General features: G+C 40.2%; 1 protein-coding gene across 20 annotated transcripts in view; it reads left to right on the forward strand.

The window, feature by feature from the left end:
• The window catches only part of NEB (nebulin), a 249,685-nt gene that overhangs the window by 58,115 nt on the left and 172,137 nt on the right, over nt 1-19,433 (forward strand). For all 20 annotated transcript variants that reach the window (XM_063933546.1, XM_063933551.1, XM_063933563.1 and 17 more), the window contains exons 21-38: nt 1,316-1,513; nt 1,614-1,721; nt 3,825-3,923; nt 4,483-4,587; nt 4,689-4,796; nt 6,891-7,202; nt 7,289-7,495; nt 8,963-9,067; nt 9,636-9,743; nt 10,827-11,138; nt 11,225-11,431; nt 11,589-11,693; nt 12,994-13,101; nt 14,068-14,379; nt 16,796-17,002; nt 17,120-17,224; nt 17,814-17,921; nt 18,527-18,838. In XM_063933546.1, the coding sequence (XP_063789616.1) occupies nt 1,316-1,513; nt 1,614-1,721; nt 3,825-3,923; nt 4,483-4,587; nt 4,689-4,796; nt 6,891-7,202; nt 7,289-7,495; nt 8,963-9,067; nt 9,636-9,743; nt 10,827-11,138; nt 11,225-11,431; nt 11,589-11,693; nt 12,994-13,101; nt 14,068-14,379; nt 16,796-17,002; nt 17,120-17,224; nt 17,814-17,921; nt 18,527-18,838 (3,126 nt within the window). The remainder of the gene's footprint in view (nt 1-1,315; nt 1,514-1,613; nt 1,722-3,824; nt 3,924-4,482; nt 4,588-4,688; nt 4,797-6,890; nt 7,203-7,288; nt 7,496-8,962; nt 9,068-9,635; nt 9,744-10,826; nt 11,139-11,224; nt 11,432-11,588; nt 11,694-12,993; nt 13,102-14,067; nt 14,380-16,795; nt 17,003-17,119; nt 17,225-17,813; nt 17,922-18,526; nt 18,839-19,433) is intronic.

The raw sequence follows: 19,433 nt of genomic DNA on the forward strand, positions 1-19,433 counted from the left end.
ATGTGTGTATTGTGTATAAAGAGTCCGCATATGGGTGTAATGTGCATAAAGAGTGCGCACATGTGGGTAATGTGCAAAAAGAGAGTGCATATGTGTCTAATGTGGATAAAAAGTATGCATAACATATGTGTGTAATGTGCATAAAGAGCGTGCACGTCTGTAATGTGCACAAAGAGCGTGCACATGTGTGTAATGTGCATAAAGAGTGTGCCCCTGTGTATAATGTGCATAAAGAGTGTGCACGTGTGTAATGTGCATAAAGAGCGTGCACATGTGTGTAATGGGCATAAAGATTGTGCGCATGTGTCTAATGTGGATAAAACGTGTGCACATGTATGTAATGTGCATGAAGAGTGTGCACAGGGGTGTAATGTGCATAAAGAGTATGCACAGGTGTGTAATGTGCATAAAGAGTGTACACATAGGTGTAATATGCATAAAGAGTGTGCACATGTGTCTAATGTGGATAAAAAGTGTGCACATGTGTGTAATGTGCATGAAGAGTGTGCACAAGTGTGTGATGTGCATAAAGAGTGTGCACATGGGTGTAATGTATATAAAGAGTGTGCACATGGGTGTAATGTGCATAAGAGTGTACACATGGGTATAATATACATAAAGAGTGTGCACAGGTGCGTTATGTGCATACAGGAGCTGATGATGGATGTATTTGTGTCCAAAAATGAAATGAAACAAGTACATAAACAGTATAGAAATAGTATAATTACTGGATGCAGCTGTACAGATGAGGTGATCTATATTACACACTAGGGATGGCCATCTACCATCGATGATTCTAAATCATCGATGGTCTGTGACCAATGTCAAATACTTTTGCCATCGATGGGGAGAACCACATGGTTTCCCACAATCAATGGTTTAGTGCTACCGAATGTTTTAAATTTTTTTCCTCATAGTGTCAGGGCACGGAGCATAGCCCCACCCCCTGACACATGTTAAGCCATGCCCCCGGGCTCTGATTGGCCCGCATTACAGTTAACAATACTGCAGGGGGTGACCATCGATGGGTAATATCATTGATGGTTCCTTTACAGATGGTTTTACACCATCAAGATTATCCATCGATGGTACCATCGATGGATCACCTATTGAAGGCCATCCCTATTACACACTGATTATGCCTGTGCTATGTAAATGGTAGTGTATATACAGTATTTTCATCAGCTGTATAGTATGGGAAACGTCTCCAACATCTCTACAAGGCCCATTATACAGTTATGTACCTCAGTATAGACTGTTGTGATCCTTTCACCTGATCATTTGTTAATGAGTTTGTTTCTTATTATTACTCTAGATTGAATACAAAAAGGATTATGAAAGAACAAAGACCAAATACTCTGCCCCTCTGGATATGATACCAGTCCAGTTGGCTAAGAAGGCCCAAGCAATTGCCAGCAACCTGGACTATAAGCACCTCGTTCATAGCTACTTCTACCCCCCTGATAGTGTCAGTCTGTCATTAGCCAAGAAAGCCTACAACATACAGAGTGATGTAAGTGACTTCATTTTGGTACATTATTACAAATTGAAGACAAGCTCTGTGCTTATGTATTGCTGAAATCATATGACATTTCCTTCTCTGTATCTTCTAGATTGATTATAAATCAGATTATAATAGCTGGGTGAAAGGCTGTGGATGGGTGCCATATGGATCCATGGATGTTGAAAAGGCTAAAAAAGGTGGCCAGATACTTGATGAGGTAAGTACTGTGATGTCACTTAACTGCAAAATACCTCCCCCATGGACAGACACATGGTAATCAGGGTACACAGCGTATTAGGGAGGGCTATTGACCATCAATGTTTTATAATCATCGATCGTTTATGACTAATGTAGATTACTTTTGCCAGTGGTGGGGGAGAACCAGATGGTTTCCTTCCATCGATGGTACAGCATAACCAAATTTATTTGTTCCCCCCCAATGGTGTCAGGATATGGAGCATAGCCCTGCCCCCAACACCCACAAAGCCCCACCCAAGTTCTGATTGGTCCACGGGACAGTCAGTCAAAGAAAAGAGATGGCCATCGGTTGGTGAAACCATCAATGGTCATCCATTGCATAGTAGGCTCCCATCGATGGCCACTTACAATATCACCATTAATGGCAACCATTGATGGTGACCACACCGATGACCATCCCTACATAGTATTCTCTGCAAGACCCTTCCCCAGGGACAAACATGGTAATCATTGTGCACATAGTATTTTCTGCAAGCCCCTCCCCCAGGGGCAGACACATGGAGATCACTGTGCATATAGTATTCTCTGCAAACCCCTCCCCCAGTGATGGACACACGGTAATCACTATGCACATAGTATTCTCTACAAGCCCCTCCTCCAGGGGCAGACACATGTTAATCACTGTGCACATAGTATTCTCTGCAAGCCCCTCCCCCAGTGACAGGCACATGGTAATCACTGTGCACATAGTATTCTCTGCAAGCCCCCTCCGCCAGGGACAGGCATGGCAATCACTGTGCACATAGTATTCTCTGCAAGCCCCTTCCCCAAAGACAGGCACATGGTAATCACTGTGCACATAGTATTCTCTGCAAGCCCCTCCCCCAGGGGCAGACACATGTTAATCACTGTGCACATAATATTCTCTGCAAGCCCCTCCCCCAGGGACAGACATGGTAATCACTGTGCACATAGTATTCTCTGCAAGCCCCTCCCCCAGAGACAGGCACATGATAATCACTGTGCACACAGTATTCTCTGCAAGCCCCTCCCCCAGAGACAGGCACATGGTTATCATTGTGCACACACTATTCTCTGCAAACCCCTTCCCCAGGAGCAGACACATGGTAATCATGGTGCACATGGTTTTCTCTGCAAGCCCCTCCCCCAAGGACAGACACTTGGTAATCCCTGTGCACATAGTATTACCACTGACATTATAATGTGCCATTTTCCACACTCACAGGTTATCTACTGTCAGTCTTGTTCAGTCTATTCTCACAGTCAGTACTATGTGGTAACGTAGCTACAGACTGTTTCGGTCCATTCACACAACCAGTCCTGTATAATAATATCCTTACAGTCAGTCCTACTAAGCCCATTTTCAGCTGCATTCCTATCTAGTAACATCCCTACAATCAGTTTATTGTCTCATTTGGTTGACCCCAGTTCAGTGTCCCAATCAGTTTTAGTTTTTACTCAGTTGCACATAGCCTACCCAATTTATTCATACAGTCGATATTATCCAGTGTATTATTTTTCTTACTAAAAACAATCCATTCTGAAAAACAGACCCCCTACCATATTATATGTGCAGCCACACTTAACAAGACAACTATCAAAGTTTCTATCTCATTTATTCAGACTCCATTCTCTCCAGGTTTAGTTTTGCATCTCATACCTGCATAGCCAGTTCTTTCAGGTTTCATTTCACTACCTACTGTAGTCCTGGTCTGTTCTCCACATTATCACAGTCCAACCAAACCCTCTTCCTTGTTCCTATATAACCAATCCGATTAGTCATCTGCTGCATATGGGGGGCAGAAAAGGGGTGGAAAGCGGCTCAGTGTTTCAAAACGGTGGGGTGTTGCCCTCGTTTTGTAGGTGTGGCGGGCCCAGGGTCTGCATCCGCGGATGCAGTATTCTGATCTCACAGATGCATGCAGTAGGCATCTATTTACCTCCTTGAGACTGTGCAATACCAATCACACCAGAATCGGGCCCTCAGTACATTCTTACAGCCATTTGTAATCCGTTAAGGAAAGATTGTTCTCTATTGGTCGACACTATTTTCTGACTCAACATATCAATCTATCTGCCAATACTGTATTACCTTTTCCAGAAAAAGTATCGCCAGCATCCAGATACTATTAAGTTCACTTCAATAGAAGATGATCCTGTTATGGTCCAAGCAAAAATCAACCAGAAGCAAAGGAGTGATGTGAGTCTATGCTTTTCATTTTGTACCGCATATTTACTTCAGTGGGAAACCTACAGCAGCAGTGATACAATCATGTACCATATACAGTACTTGTATTGGCATCTGCATAAAATCGACTTATACCCCTTTTCCACTAGCTTTTGAAAACACGGGTAAATGCGCGGGGGCGCGCATTTACCCGTGTTTTTTCCTAGTGGAAAAGGGTCCCCCGGCAAATTCCCGGATCAAGTGATCCGGGAATCCTACCCGGGTAGCTTGCCGGATTGAACACGTGTTCAACCCGGTAAGCTGTGTAGTGTGAACGGGAGCTGTGTCGAGGCGACACGGTTCCCGTTCACAGTGTATGGGAGGGCGGCGCTGGGAGATCATGTGGTCTCCCAGCGCTGCCCCTGCCGCGTCACTAGCCGCGTCACCAACCCGGAAATTGCCGGGTTGGTGAGCGCTATCTGAAGGGGGCTGTAGCACGGGGTCGCAGCCGTGTCAGGCAACACGGCTGCGACCCCGTGCTACAGTGTTGGAAAAGGAGTATAACTGACACAGTGTTTTCTTGGCTTTACAGATTCTATACAAAGCAGAAGGCGAGAAGGTTATTCACAAATACTCATTACCTGCAGATATTCCAGAACTCCTCCAAGCCAGAGTGAATGCCTATAATCTCAGCGATGTAAGGCTTCTTTTATCCATACTTACCAAATTAAATATGTACTACAGTATATCTCCAAATCTCCATTTCTAAGTGAGCTGTATATTTTTTTTCTCTCTCAGAATTGCTACAAACAAGGATTAGAAGAGTTAAAGGCCAAAGGATATGATCTAAAATCTGATGCTATATCCATCAAGGCTGCAAAAGCTGCCAGAAAGGCAGCCAGTGATGTAAGTGCATTCATTACAGACATCATCAACAGTAATTCAGAACAGTAATAAAACGGAAAATAAAATCTATGGTCAATTACACAGTCAATGGGGGGTCATTCTGAGTTGATCGCTAGCTGCCGTTGTTTGCTGCGCAGCGATCATTTTAAAAAATGGAGAAACTGCGCATGCGTATGCACCGCAATGCGCACCCATGTCATACAGGCACAAAGAGCATCGTTGCTGTACAATGGTTCTAGCGAAGAATCCATTCGCACAGCCGATCGCAAGGAGATTGACAGGAAGAGGGCATCTATGGGTGTCAACTGACCGTTTTCTGGGAGTGTTTGGGAAAACGCAGGCGTGTCCAGGTGTTTGCAGGGCGGGTGTCTGAAGTCAATTCCGGGACCTTCATCGCTGGATTCATCACACAGGATAAGTAACTGCAGGGCTAGTCTTGTTTTGCACAAAATGTTTTTGCAGAGCTCGGCTGCACAGGCGTTCGCACACTTGCAAAGCGAAAATACACTCCCCCCGTGGGTGGCGACAATGCGTTTGCACAGCTGATAAAAGTAGCTAGCGAGCGATCAACTCGGAATGAGGGCCAATGTCTTTTCGCAATTTAACATTTTTAAATGCTCTTTCTAGAAAAAGAATAGGGGCATTTGTACAAAGTGAACTTCCTTCCTCTACACTCCATATGGAGAGAGAGAGAAAGGCTGTATTGTCGATGCACGAAGAAGGGAGTAACCTAGTTGTCACACCCGTCTGACAACCAGGTTACTCCCTTCTTCGTGCATCGACAATACAGCCTTTCTCTCTCTCCATATGTATTCATTTTAGCTGTAGTTGATAGCACCCCCATCATTAAAGGTAAATACCTGTAAAATAAATTGGGGTCAATTTTGGAGCTTTATGCTCCAAATTTCGTATTAAATAATTGAGTGTGTGCAGATACAACCCCTTTCCTCTACACTTCAACAGGCCTCTGCCTCCTGGTCCCGCTGAGCCATCCTCTTCATCCTTGTCCCACTGAGCCATCCTCTGCAGCCCTGTCTCGCTGAGCCATAGAGGGAGAACACAATTAGCATGCCAAGTGTGGCGTTGCAATTCTGCAGTTATTCACTTGACCCCTCCCACAATGGGCATGGGAGCACCTGAACTCCTATCTCAGTGAAACATGACAACAGATGTAGTAGCTAAGTGCGGGAATGAAAGTATAGAAACAAAAAAGGCAGTGGGGAAAATATGTGATTTGCAAAGCCGCCATTATGGGTATGGATCATCATATCTACATTACAAAGGTCTACACTCATTAGGTTGAACACCATTTGTTGACTTGCATTAGGTCAACAGGGTCAATAGATTGACACAGGAAATGGATGACATGACAAAAGGTAGACTGTAGGAAATGTCGACAGAATCAAAAGGTCGATAAATGAAAAGGTTGACATGAAAAAAGGTTGGGGCAACATTTTTAATTTTATATATATAAAATACTACTACTATTATTATGACTATTATTATTACTACTCCAACACCCATGGGTATTGGAAACAGCCCTAGTCCTATTACATGTTGCTGGTTTCCCCTAGGGGGGAAGAGTTTATGTTTTAATACAGCTCCATATTGACCGTCCTAGAGTTAGTAGGTGCTATGGCAATGGGGTCCTCATACTGTGCTTTGATGGTGCCAGGCCTGGCTGGTAATGTCTAGTGCTAGCTGTGAAAAATTCAGGGGAACCAATGCTCTTTTGCACACCACCCTTCCCCCATATTACAAACCCATTTACCACTACCAACTAGGCTGAAGTGCTAGAACTTGTTTAAATTTTGGGTTGTACCACATGCTTCTTTTGTTTTTCATTTTATTTTATTTTCATACAAAAATAAAAGTGCAGCACAGACCCGAGCTATCAACAGGTTTCCACCTAATACATGTAACCTGATATGACTATTTCTAAAGGGATTTTTAAATATCTGTAATTGGATAATGGTCAAATTTGTGCAACTGATCTTTGAAAAAAAAATGATAGAACAAGAAAATGAAGCTGTAGCAATGATTAAGTCATGTGCCATAAATGTCTTATCTTAATGAGTTTGTCGCTTGTTACAGGTGCAGTATAAGAAATCTTATGAGGAACAGAAAGGCAAACTTATCGGTTTCCGAAACCTCCAAGATGATCCCAAACTTGTTCACTACAGGAATGTGGCCAAAATTCAGTCTGAACGGGAATACAAGAAAGATTATGAGAAGTCAAAGACCAAATACAACACTCCACTAGATATGGTCAATGTGGTGGCCGCGAAGAAGGCACAAGACATTGCAAGTGGTATCCATTATAAACAGCCCACCCATCACTATACCTTCCTTCCAGATGCCATGAGCATTGAGCTGTCCAAGAAGATGATGGAAATACAGAGTGATGTGAGTTTATTGGGCACCCAACTTGTCACCTTATACACATACACTTTTCATGAGATGATTGTATTTACACAATTGTTTTTCTGTAGAACATCTACAAGTCTGACTTGACCAGCTGGGTGAAAGGCACTGGATGGATCCCCATTGGGTCTCTCGATGTTGAGAAAGCCAAAAAGGCAGGAGCGGCTTTGGATGAAAAGAAATATCGCCAACACCCTGATACCATCAAGTTCACTAGTGTCACTGACTCTCCAGTCATGGTCCAAGCTAAAACAAATGCGCTCCAGCTCAGTGATGTGAGTAGCTGGCCATTTATAGAACTGATTCTGAGTTGTATGCTACGCCGATGTTTTCGCAGTGGATCGATTATCAGCAATCTGTGCATGCAACTAAGCGTCACTGTGCGGGCATCAAAGTACCATAGTGATGTCGCTTGCATTGAGAATTTAATCATGACAATCACTGTAAAGTGATCGACAGTCAGGAAGCATTTGGGGAAGTTAACAGAGAGTGGGGGCAAAAACATAGGTGTGTCATGACCTTTTTTGGGGCGTGTCTTTACACCGACGAGGCAGTACGCAGGAAACATGGCATTAGCGTGTCAAGAAAGGCGCCCATTCTGCGCGACCATAGGGTTAGTCAGATGGTCAATTACTGAAGCAGCTGCGTCCGACAATGATGCACCGGCGACCGACACCGACACTATGGGGCATATGTAATAGGGTCCGAGTTTGCTGGAAGTGTGGGATACCAGCCGATGAGGTTTTTTTAAAACTGTCAATCATTTACAAGGTATGGTTTTGCCTTGTAAATGACTGCCACTTTAAAAACACCTCCAAGATCGTCCGACATCCTGCACCTCCAGCCAGTGTTGGACTGGCCCACAGGGGTACACCCGGTAGCCCCTCTGCCTGGGGTGAACCCCACCTCCTCCTCCTCTAAGGATCAGGTTCCAGACTGTGCCTTTGAATTATACAGTATGTTACCTTATACTGCACAGGACTATGGTGCATTCCTTACATTGCATTGCTGTTATTAATCTGGTACATTATCATGCATGCACTAGTAATATGTACTATATATATTTATCAAGAGGCCACACCCCCTCTGGAGACTGGCCACACTCCACACCCCTAAACATGGGTCTCTACCATTACATTCCCCTGGTGGGCCCGTCACGCCCCAGTCTGACACTGCCTCCGGCAAACTCGGACACTATTGCATAAGCCCCTGTGTGCCATGTACTCTGATGTAAAGATTTGCAAGGCTGCCGGTGGGTGTCTCAATCCATTTCCAGGCTGTGACAGCATTAGCTTATTTCACACATTAGCTGCGTATGGGGTCACAGTTGCAAATGCATTAGCGTCAATCTGTGAATCAGGTCCTTAATTAGACATTATTTGTAACATGGTCTTCTATGCTCCATATATTACCTATTGCACTGAAAAATATGGTTTAATTGCTGAGATTAATGGCTTAATTTTTAAAAGCAATGTAAAAAGTAACAAACTAAAATGTGTATAGTACAAATATATTATAAATACATGGGTAAATGACATCACATAAAAACCTCTTTGTGTGTAAGATTATTGTACGATTTCATTAAAGATTGATGTTGGGCTTGGATTCCCATTGTGATAGCATGCAGTTGTAAGGCTGATGATATATGGGGGCTAATTGTCTCCACTATAAAATTGCACAATGATAAATAATAAGAACACTGTGCCTGTCTTTTAAACGGTTCCATTTATTATTTTTCACAGAGACTGTACAAATCGTCAGGAGAAAAGACTTTGCACAAATACCATTTAACTCCCGATGCCCCTCAGTTTATCCAGGCCAAGTTTAATGCAGCGAACATTAGTGATGTAAGTCATTTCCATAATCCTATTGTTCAGTCTGATGTGGATCCAGCTATTTTGACTATTACTTTTGTATACTAGTGCTCTGTCCATCTAACCACTGTCTAAGTGTAACTTTGCTTTAAATTCCTGTTTAAAGAAAGACAATCACTACTTTGCCGCATCATCATAAAATAAGGATTAGATCAGGTATTGATAGACTCCTTATCGCCTTGTAAATGACATTCACAGCTAACACTCAAGAGTTGTATATAGACAGTAGCAGGGAAAGAACACCTTCTTCGTGTTAGCCACACCCACTACATCACTAACCGCCCCCCCCACTATGTGATAATCTGTTTTATCCTTACAGTTCTACCTCTTGTATTCCAAAACATACCCACACTGAAAGCCCATCCAATTAAAGATTGGTGCCTTTTTGATTTGCACCAACAAATGTATTCATTATATAAATTATAATTTAGTTCACCTCTGAAGCAAAGTTTTTAGAGAACAAATTCCTATTGTATATCTACACAATGCAACCATTAAAGAATAACTTTCTCTTTTTTGTCTGATAAATCTTTTCTTCCAGAGTTTATACAAGCAGGACTGGCAGAAAACCATTGCCAAAGGACATCATGTTTTGGGAGATTCAATTCCTATTGTGGCTGCAAAATCTTCAAGAAATATTGCCAGTGATGTAAGTCTTGAGGGTTTTCAGACCATTTTGTCTATGTTTAATAACATCTGCTATTCATTATTATAGAGATTATTGGTTTAATGTGTTCCAAAAATGTGCCATATATGTGTACCCTATACTTTTCATCTGGTATCCGGACTCCAGGTCGACAACAAAAAGGTCGACACACCTTAGGTCGACGCCAATTGGTCGACACACCTTAGGTCGACATGGACAAAATGTCGATATGGTCAAAAGGTCGACAGGAACAAGGTCGACATGGAAAAAGGTCGACATGAGTTTTTCACAATTTTTTTCTTTTTTTGGAACTTTTTCATACTTAACGATCCACGTGGACTACAATTGGAACGGTAATCTGTGCCGAGCGAAGCGAAGGCACCATGCCCGAAGCATGGCGAGCGAAGCGGTGCACTAATTGGGGTTCCCGGTCACTCTGCGAAGAAAACAACACCAAAAAAACATAAAAAACTCATGTTGACCTTTTTCCATGCCGACCTTGTTCCTGTCGACCCTTTGTCCATGTCGACCTTTTGTCCATGTCGACCTAATGTGTGTCGACCAATTGGCGTAGACCTAAGGTGTGTCGACCTTTTTGTTGTCGACCTGGAGTCCCAGACCCTTTCATCTTCATAACAAGTTAAATAGAATACTTTAATTCAAGTAAACAAGTTGCAATATGCATTAATGATTATTCTATGTTCTGGATGTTCACAAAAAGGATGCCAGTGAAAATAAAGGAAATATGAAGATGGGAAATGTTTTTAGAATTCTCAATATTACATTAATAACTGGTCTCAGCATCTTGTACAGATTGATTATGCCTTGGATCATCTTATTTGTGTCCCACTTAAGTACTATGTAGTGACACAGTGAAAGTCAACCAAGACGTTATAGTAAGGGTGCTTGTAGTAAATCCATAATGAAAAGCTTGGTTGAAGTTTGTAAGTCTGTATTTTAATCCAGTATGAAATTTATATGGACCAACATACATTCAATAGTAGACTAGACATGGAGTGTATGCATGATAACATGTTGACGGCTTATGTAATAATTGAACCACTATGTCTCTTATTGGTATTGTAGTACAAATACAAGCAAGCGTACGAGAAAGCCAGGGGACATCATATTGGCTTTAGAAGCCTCCAGGATGATCCTAAGCTTGTGCACTTCATGGCCGTGGCCAAGATGCAGTCAGAACGTGTCTACAAGAAGGACTATGAAACCTCCAAGACCAAGTATCACACTCCTCTAGACATGGTCAGCATCACAGCTGCTAAGAAGTCCCAGGAGGTGGCCACCAGTATCAATTACAAGCAGCCAATACATCAGTACACCCTTTTGCCAGATGCGATGAGTGTAGGGTTGTCCAAGAACATGATGCAAATTCAGAGTGATGTGAGTATAGCTTTCAAGAGGCTCTCAGTGCCTTCTCTAGGTACCCATATAAGGACCTCTTTATGACTCTGTGTGTTTGGTTTCAGAATGTGTATAAAGAAGATTACAACAGTTGGTTCAAAGGTGTTGGATGGTCTCCTTTGGGTTCTTTGGATGTGGAAAAAGCTAAGAAAGCTGGTGAAGCAATAAGTGAGAAGAGGTACCGACAACACCCAGACACTATCAAATTCACAAGTGTCCCAGATTCTATGGAAGTCACTCTGGCGCAGTACAACACGAAACAGAGGAGTGACGTAAGTGTCTCATACTAATATATTAGATACATCTACTAATATATAACAAGAACTGGGGGGAGGGTACCATATTATAATTTAGCTACTATTACTGAAATTTTATTTGACAGTTTGGTGAATTGTTATTTATGTAAAGTAACTTTTGTTCCTTCCTTAGATCACATACAAAGCAGAGGGGGAAAAAGTAAAACACAAGTATACGCTGAATACAGATGATCCTAATTTTATTCAAGCCAAAGTTAACGCACTTAATATGAGCGATGTGAGTATGATCTATGTATGTATGTATGTATGTATGTATGTATGTATGTAATTAATTTGTTCAGCACTTGCAATAAGCGCAATACTGTATAAGGAAAGGGGATCATATCAAAAAATCTTTCAATCTAAATAAGTGCTTTTATTATCTTTAATTTTAAAGGTGGCATAAAGTATCTGCCTTGCTGCACAAGGAACATACTATACATTGTAACAGTGTAACTTGGCATATCATTAGTACAATACAATGTAAATTGACATATCTAGTAACAACACACAGCAATAAAATTACAGATTAGGGGGATTCGAGGGTGGGTAAACTCTCTGCACTTTGGTGGCAAGAAGTAGGGAGGGGAATACAGCTTGGAAATCTATGAGTGTGTACACAATGTAAGTGTGAGCATACAGTTTCATAGTCGTTGAAGGGGGCTTGGAGACAAAGATAAGCAGCTCAGGTGGCGTGGGTAGTGCCAAGGCTGAAACAAGAAGAAAGATACCGGTGAGAGTTTACATACTAAGGGGAGGGGTGAACAGTTGGATGGTGAACTGGGAAGAAGAGCAAATAATGGGTGGAGAGATAAATACAGCTTTATGGATATGGCTGGAAGGAGAACTATGTATGTAGAGTGAGAAGGATAGAAATCCAACAGTAAGGAACTGTAAGAGAGAAAGTTTTAAGGTGATAGTGGGCAGTGTGTATTTTCCGTGTCACCAGTCTATGAAAAAAAAACAAAATTTTAAAGGATTTATTTAAACTGAAGTGTTAACAGGGAAACATAGATTTGAGAAGGTTGCAGTAGTCCAGGTGAGACTACATTGGGGCATGCCTGATAAATGTCCTCGTAGCTTGCAAAAAAAATAGATCGGATTCTAATAGTATTCTGAAAAAAGGAAAGTTAGTCACTGTTTAACTTAATGTAATTAGAAAAGAACAATGAAAATATCAGCCCTAATTATTGAGTGAACTGGGCGGAGAACAGTCACAATTATTATTTAGAAATTGAAGACTGGATCTGGCATGGTTGTAAAATGACAGACCATAAAGAAGAAAATCTGAAGGAAAAAGAAGTCAGCGATAGTAGAGTCATCTGGTATTTTTGGTAGTAGTCATCAAATGAAAACATGGATTGAAGAGCTTAAAGAGTGTGATCTCATATCAGACAAATGTTTTCCTTTTATCATATTATACAAAATAAAAATGTCACTCTTATAATATTAAGTTACGTTATGTTTAAATACGTTTATGTTGTATGTCTGAAGGCAGAGTCAAGATTAACTTTTTTCTCTTTCCTCCCTACCTGTAGTCTTACTATAAAGCTGATTGGAATAAGCACCTCGCTAAAGGTTATGATCTCAAACCCGATGCAATTTCTGTTGTCGCTGCTAAGGCATCCAGAAATATTGCCAGTGATGTGAGTATGATGTCATTGCTTTCATACTGCACTGTAACTAGAAATGAGCGGATTCGGTTTTACTCGGATTTACTCGGTTCTCAAAACGGCATCTGATTGGCTATCCAAAACACGTGACATCCGTGAGCCAATAAGATGCCGTTTTGAGAACCGAGTAAATCCGAGTAAAACCGAATCCGCTCAACTCTAACTGTAACTATATGATTTGTGTCATTATTAGGTTGTAGAGCTAAAAAACGAAATTAAACCAATCACAGATATTATTAATGAGCCTTGGTGTAACCTTGTTTTTGGTTTGCATTGTTTTATAAACATAAGTTGTTTTACAATATTGCAAAGACTAGTACTGTATTTTGTCTACTTATGACTTTCAAGGCGGGTAATGTAGCAAGCAGTGTCTACATCTATTTACATGTACAACGTAGTAAAGGGACAGGTAATTGTTAACCTGGCCAATCTTTATCTACAGTAAGCCATCTATACATATTCCGAACACTTGCCCTTTTTTATATATACGTTAACAAAATCAGAATTAAGAGCTACTGGTCAATTTAAAAAGTAAAGTAAATAATAATTTCTAAGATAGTAGAACTTGGACAGAAGTTAAAAGCTTCTATTTAATAAGGAGAAAGTGTCCATGTATGCTTGTTAGCTACAACATTGAATCCGTCAGAATTTCCAATGACATTAATATACTCTATGTGAATATGTAAGTTATAATAAAGACAACTTGAGTTTTAAATTGAAATAAGAAACTGTCAATGAGAAAAATAAAAGAGAATACAAAACTACTGTGTAATCATCACCTAAAGCACATTTTAGGGGCTGAACCAAAATGACTGATAATCCAACCTATCAATTCATTAAGAACTAGTTTCATAAATAATGATGCACATCTATCTATCTATCTATCTATCTACATTCCATCAATACTAATACATTGTCATGCTCTTCATTATTATTTAGTACAAATATAAACAAGCCTATCAAAAAGCCAGAGGTCATCATGTGGGATTCCGCAGTCTTCAAGATGATCCCAAATTGGTCCATTGCATGCACGTTGCCAAAATCCAGTCAGATCGGGAATATAGGAAAGACTACGAAAAGAGCAAGACAAAGTATCACACGCCTCTGGATATGTTCAGCGTCACTGCGGCTAAGAAATCACAAGACATTTCCTCCAACATCAACTACAAGCGTCTTATCCACTCTTATGCCCTCCTTCCCGACGCCATGAACCTCCGTCTGTCCAAAAACATGATGGATATCCAGAGCGATGTAAGGAAAAGTCACTTTATCATTCAGTATAATCTGTATTTAGAGGGAATTTGCCACATATACACATAAGAGGCTTATACACCAATAACAGCGCTGATTTAAAACATACATGTGCTTTTTATTTTACACAATTAAAAACAATACTAAAAAACCACATTTAAAAGTGGCTAAATCCTAGATACCGGTTACTCCTGCAAAGCATAACATAATTAGCATAATGCAATTCTGAACCTTTGTACTGGTATTCAGTCCATGAATTAATTCAAGCAGATCTAATTTGTTAGTCTTTTAGCTCTTTCTGACATAGCAGTTTCTTGCAAAGCAGTGGTTGGTTAGTAATGAAAGCTGATCAGTTAGTAGCAGCAGGTGAGGCAATCATTAGCGGTTCCCACTGAGACAAGCTTGTCAATTAGTTGCAGACAGTAATCAAAGCAATAGTAGTGGATTAGTGCATGCTGTACTTTAGACTGTCAAACTACAGAAAGAGTCCGTGTTATTGGTCAATACAACCTGCTTCAGGGATCCAAGAATTAACCCTTTATGGTCCAATAGTTGGTGTCTCCCGGCTCCTGGTGCTTTTAATGTGCCGTTTTTAAGGGCCTTATCCGGAGTAATCCAACAATGGTCCAAGCATGAGCAGGTGAAGAAAAACTTGAACATCCGGTACCGGACAACTGGTGAAAACTCTTACGCGTATCTCCACCTATCACTGATTCAGTGGCTTCCTCAGAGAAGTACTATCTCTGAGGAAGCCGCTGAACCAGTGATAGGCGGAGAAACGCGTAAGAGTTTTCACCAGTTGTCCGGTACCGGATGTTCAAGTTTTTCTTCACCTGCTCATGGTTGGACCATTGTTGGATTACTCCGGATAAGGCCCTTAAAAACGGCACATTAAAAGCTCCAGGAGCCGGGAGACACCAACTATTGGACCATAAAGGGTTAATTCTTGGATCCCTGAAGCAGGTTGTATTGACCAATAACACGGACTCTTTCTGTAGTTTGACAGTCTAAAGTACAGCATGCACTAATCCACTACTATTGCTTTGATTACTGTCTGCAACTAATTGACAAGCTTGTCTCAGTGGGAACCGCTAATGATTGCCTCACCTGCTGCTACTAACTGATCAGCTTTCATTACTAACCAACCACTGCTTTGCAAGAAACTGCTATGTCAGAAAGAGCTAAAAGACTAACAAATTAGATCTGCTTGAATTAATTCATGGACTGAATACCAGTACAAAGGTTCAAAATTGCATTATGCTAATTATGTTATGCTTTGCAGGAGTAACCGGTATCTAGGATTTAGCCACTTTTAAATGTGGTTTTTTAGTATTGTTTTTAATTGTGTAAAATAAAAAGCACACGTATGTTTTAAATCAGCGCTGTTATTGGTGTATGTGTCTTTTCTGTGATTTTGAAGGGTAGAGTACTCTCCCTTTATTTAACAGCTGCGATTGAAACAGACTGTTCTTTGATTAAATTTACATGCACACAAATTCTATCTAGCTGATAGCGCCAAGCTGTTTTTTTGTTTGTGTTTTTCACATAAGAGGCTTAGCTGCCTTATCAAAGTATGTCTATTTCACTACTCTTGTTGTATGCGTTGTTACCGGTAGCAATCATCTTATATATATCATAGGAGATCTATCTCCTGTAGTGGAAGTTGTGCTCTTTAGAACGGAGAAGGAATGTTCTCTAGAATAGGTACAAATATGAAGTAGTTGGAAAAGTAGTGAACACCCAAAAAACACCTTTTCTTTTTGATTTTACTGCCACCAATCTGTAATCCTACAATGTAGCAAATTAGGATACATTTCTCAGGCAGTATAATTGATGGGAAAAGCAAATTTTAGGGTATGACATCTAGAAATACATAGGGCGGAATGTAATGAAGTCCAAGTACGGCGGTGCCAGCCGAACTCAGACGTTTATTTAAAGGGGCAATCATGTACAAGGCTAAACCATGTCTTGTACATGATTGCCCCTTTAAAAAAAATGTCCGAGTTCGGCCGGCATCCCGCACGGCCACCAAACTTGGATTTCATTACGTCCCGCCCATAGTATCAGTATTATTGTTTATTGTTTATTATTATTTCTGTAGTGTCTTATGTATCATTTCCACAGAATACTGCATCATTCACATCTGCCCCTTATATTTTCTTGCTGCCAGTAAGTGAAGAAGTGGTTCCTCAATTTTTAACAGAGTTTGTTGAAATTAAATTATTATTTATGTTCTTTTGTATAAGGAATGATAAAGATATCATTTTAGATGCCCTTATAATGTTTGGCCATTAGGGGGAGCAATCTTGTTGTGTTTTTTTCCGTTACATCTGATAGCAGTAAATACATTATACTTTAGGTACAAAATGTTGAGTGAAATTTCTTCATGGTAACGTTTTCTTATGTCACATTATAGAACCAGTACAAGGCAGATTTTAACAACTGGATGAAAGGAGTCGGTTGGGTTCCGATTGGTTCCCTGGATGTTGAGAAAGCCAAGAAAGCTAAAGACATCCTCAGCGAGAAAAAGTACAGGCAGAATCCGGATCAATGGAAATTTTCTATTCCAAACGATGCAATGGATCAAGTTCTCGCAAAGGCAAATGCACTGACAATGAATAAGGTAACTTTGCAACTTCTATGCGCACGTGACTTTTCCCAGTGAAAATGTTTTGGGTTTTTTTGTTTACAGTTTGTTACTGAGCAATATAATACATTTATCTATTGTCATCTTTTTCAGAGACTTTACACTGACGCCTGGAATAAAGACAAAACTAAAATCCATGTGATGCCGGACACTCCAGAAATTATCTTGTCTAAGTTTAACCAGATAAACATGAGTGATGTAAGTTACACCCAAATAATGACGTATGCCATCTGATGCCTCAAACTGTATAACGTATATTAATGTATGCACCTGTTTGTGAGCCTCTGGGGTAAATATAATGGTCTGCGCTAGTTTCCGTCTAGTCTGCCTAATGTTTTAAAAGGTCATTTATTTAAAAGGCAAAACCAGATTGGTTTTGCCCTTTAAATTATTGCCCCTTTAAAACATTGGATTTATGTATGCATTTATGAGTATTATTAGTAGCTGTTGTTAGGGGCTCTTTAAGGTTTAAGAAAGATACCTGTTTTCTTGGCCGCTTTCTATACAAGTCCTCACTCGAGCTTGGGGCCCATCCATGGATCGGATGGTAACTATCAATTACCAACCAAAGTCGATGACCTACAGTAACACAGGCCATCACAGAATAACAATTAGCATTATATAGTAAGGTACAGTAGTTTTAGACATGTATAAAACAGTCAGGCCTAATAGAGTGCATCACCTGTGCGTGTGATAACTGCTTTCCTCCTTTTCTGGATTGTATTTTGTTGACTTCATAACATGGTTTATGTCCTTTATGTTATGTTCATCTTTCTTTTACTTTCAGAAACTGTACAGACAGGCCTGGGAAGATGGCAAGAAGAAGGGTTATGACTTAAAGCCAGATGCTATATCCATAAAAGCAGCTAAAGCCTCACGAGATATTGCCAGTGATGTAAGTATTTTTTAATCCATTATCTAGAAACTTACACAACATAAATGCAAATGCATTATAACATAATGTTCCTGCCGATAGGAATAGTGGAGGCAGCTGTCTTTGGCAGCCGGTTTGGGGGCCACAAATGTAGGGAATTAAAAAATGCAAAAGGCTAAAGGTTCTCTACATTTGTAGATTCGATAATGATTGAAGTGTAAGTACTCTGTCTAGAACAGTAATCACTATTTGTGTACAATATTTGTATAAGTAATGAGAAGGGCATGCCACCAAGACAACAGGACAACTACTGACACCTCTGTATAAAAAAACATAAAAGCAAAACACACATCTCATGTTAAGCATTACTGTCCTTTTCAAACTGCACATGAAGTCATAAAGTTATAATAGCATTACACAGTAGTGCACTAACACTGTATGTATATACGTTAAAGGTGAGAAACACTGAAGTTACTATACACATGCTTGTCTGTCTTATCATTAACATTTATAGCATTTGACACAACTTCAGATTTATTGGTAACTGTTTTTGTTAGTCTTTAAGTGTGTCTTTTTTTTTTTTCTTTACTAAAATAGTATAACAACATTTGTTTTTGGTTATATAGTACAAATACAAGAAAGCCTATGAATTGACCAGAGGAAAGCACATTGGGTTCCGAAGCCTCCAGGACGATCCAAAGTTAGTGCACTTCATGAAAGTGGCCAAGATGCAGTCTGAGCGGGAATATAAGAAAGATTATGAGAAGTCCAAGACTCGGTTCCACACTCCTGTTGATATGTTCAGCGTTACTGCGGCCAAGCTATCCCAAAACGTGGCAACTAATACCAATTATAAACATCTCATCCATACCTACAATCTGCTGCCTGATGCCATGAGTCTTGAACTATCCAGAAACAGAATGCAAATACAGAGTGATGTAAGTGTTAATCTGGTGGTTGAAAGAACGATGGTCTGTTATTTCGTCTTCAGCATTGCCATGGACGAGGTTTTAGTGTGAGGGAGATGAGATTGGAACCAATGTTTTCTGGATTTCCAAGGAGATGGAAATATCAGAACCTGATATTGTATCACCATAACTGTCCAGCAGATTGGACCGTAACATGAAAATCTGAAAACATCTATCATATTCACTGATTTTTAGATGCATATTTACTACTAAAAAGGAAAAATGGAGGTGTTGCCAATAGCAACTAATCAGACTCTAGCTAACATTTATTTAGTATATTGTACAAAATGATAGCTAGAATCTGATTGGTTGGTATCAGAAACCTTTTTTTTTACTTCGTATTTGTTATAGCTGCACATTTTATATTATAAATATATTTTTAATTTCTTGCTACCAGATCAGTATAATTAATTAACTAAACAACAAGTTGTTGTGGATGTGAAATTGATATCTGTGCTTAATAAAGTTTATATAAAAATTATAGGGGAATGGAAATTTTCACAGGAACAATCCAAGTTTTTCATACGTTGCTACATATGTTTCATTGCTACTTTTTGTCAAGTGA

Source organism: Pseudophryne corroboree, chromosome 7 (assembly GCF_028390025.1).
Source record: "Pseudophryne corroboree isolate aPseCor3 chromosome 7, aPseCor3.hap2, whole genome shotgun sequence".
NCBI classification, from domain to species: domain Eukaryota; kingdom Metazoa; phylum Chordata; class Amphibia; order Anura; family Myobatrachidae; genus Pseudophryne; species Pseudophryne corroboree.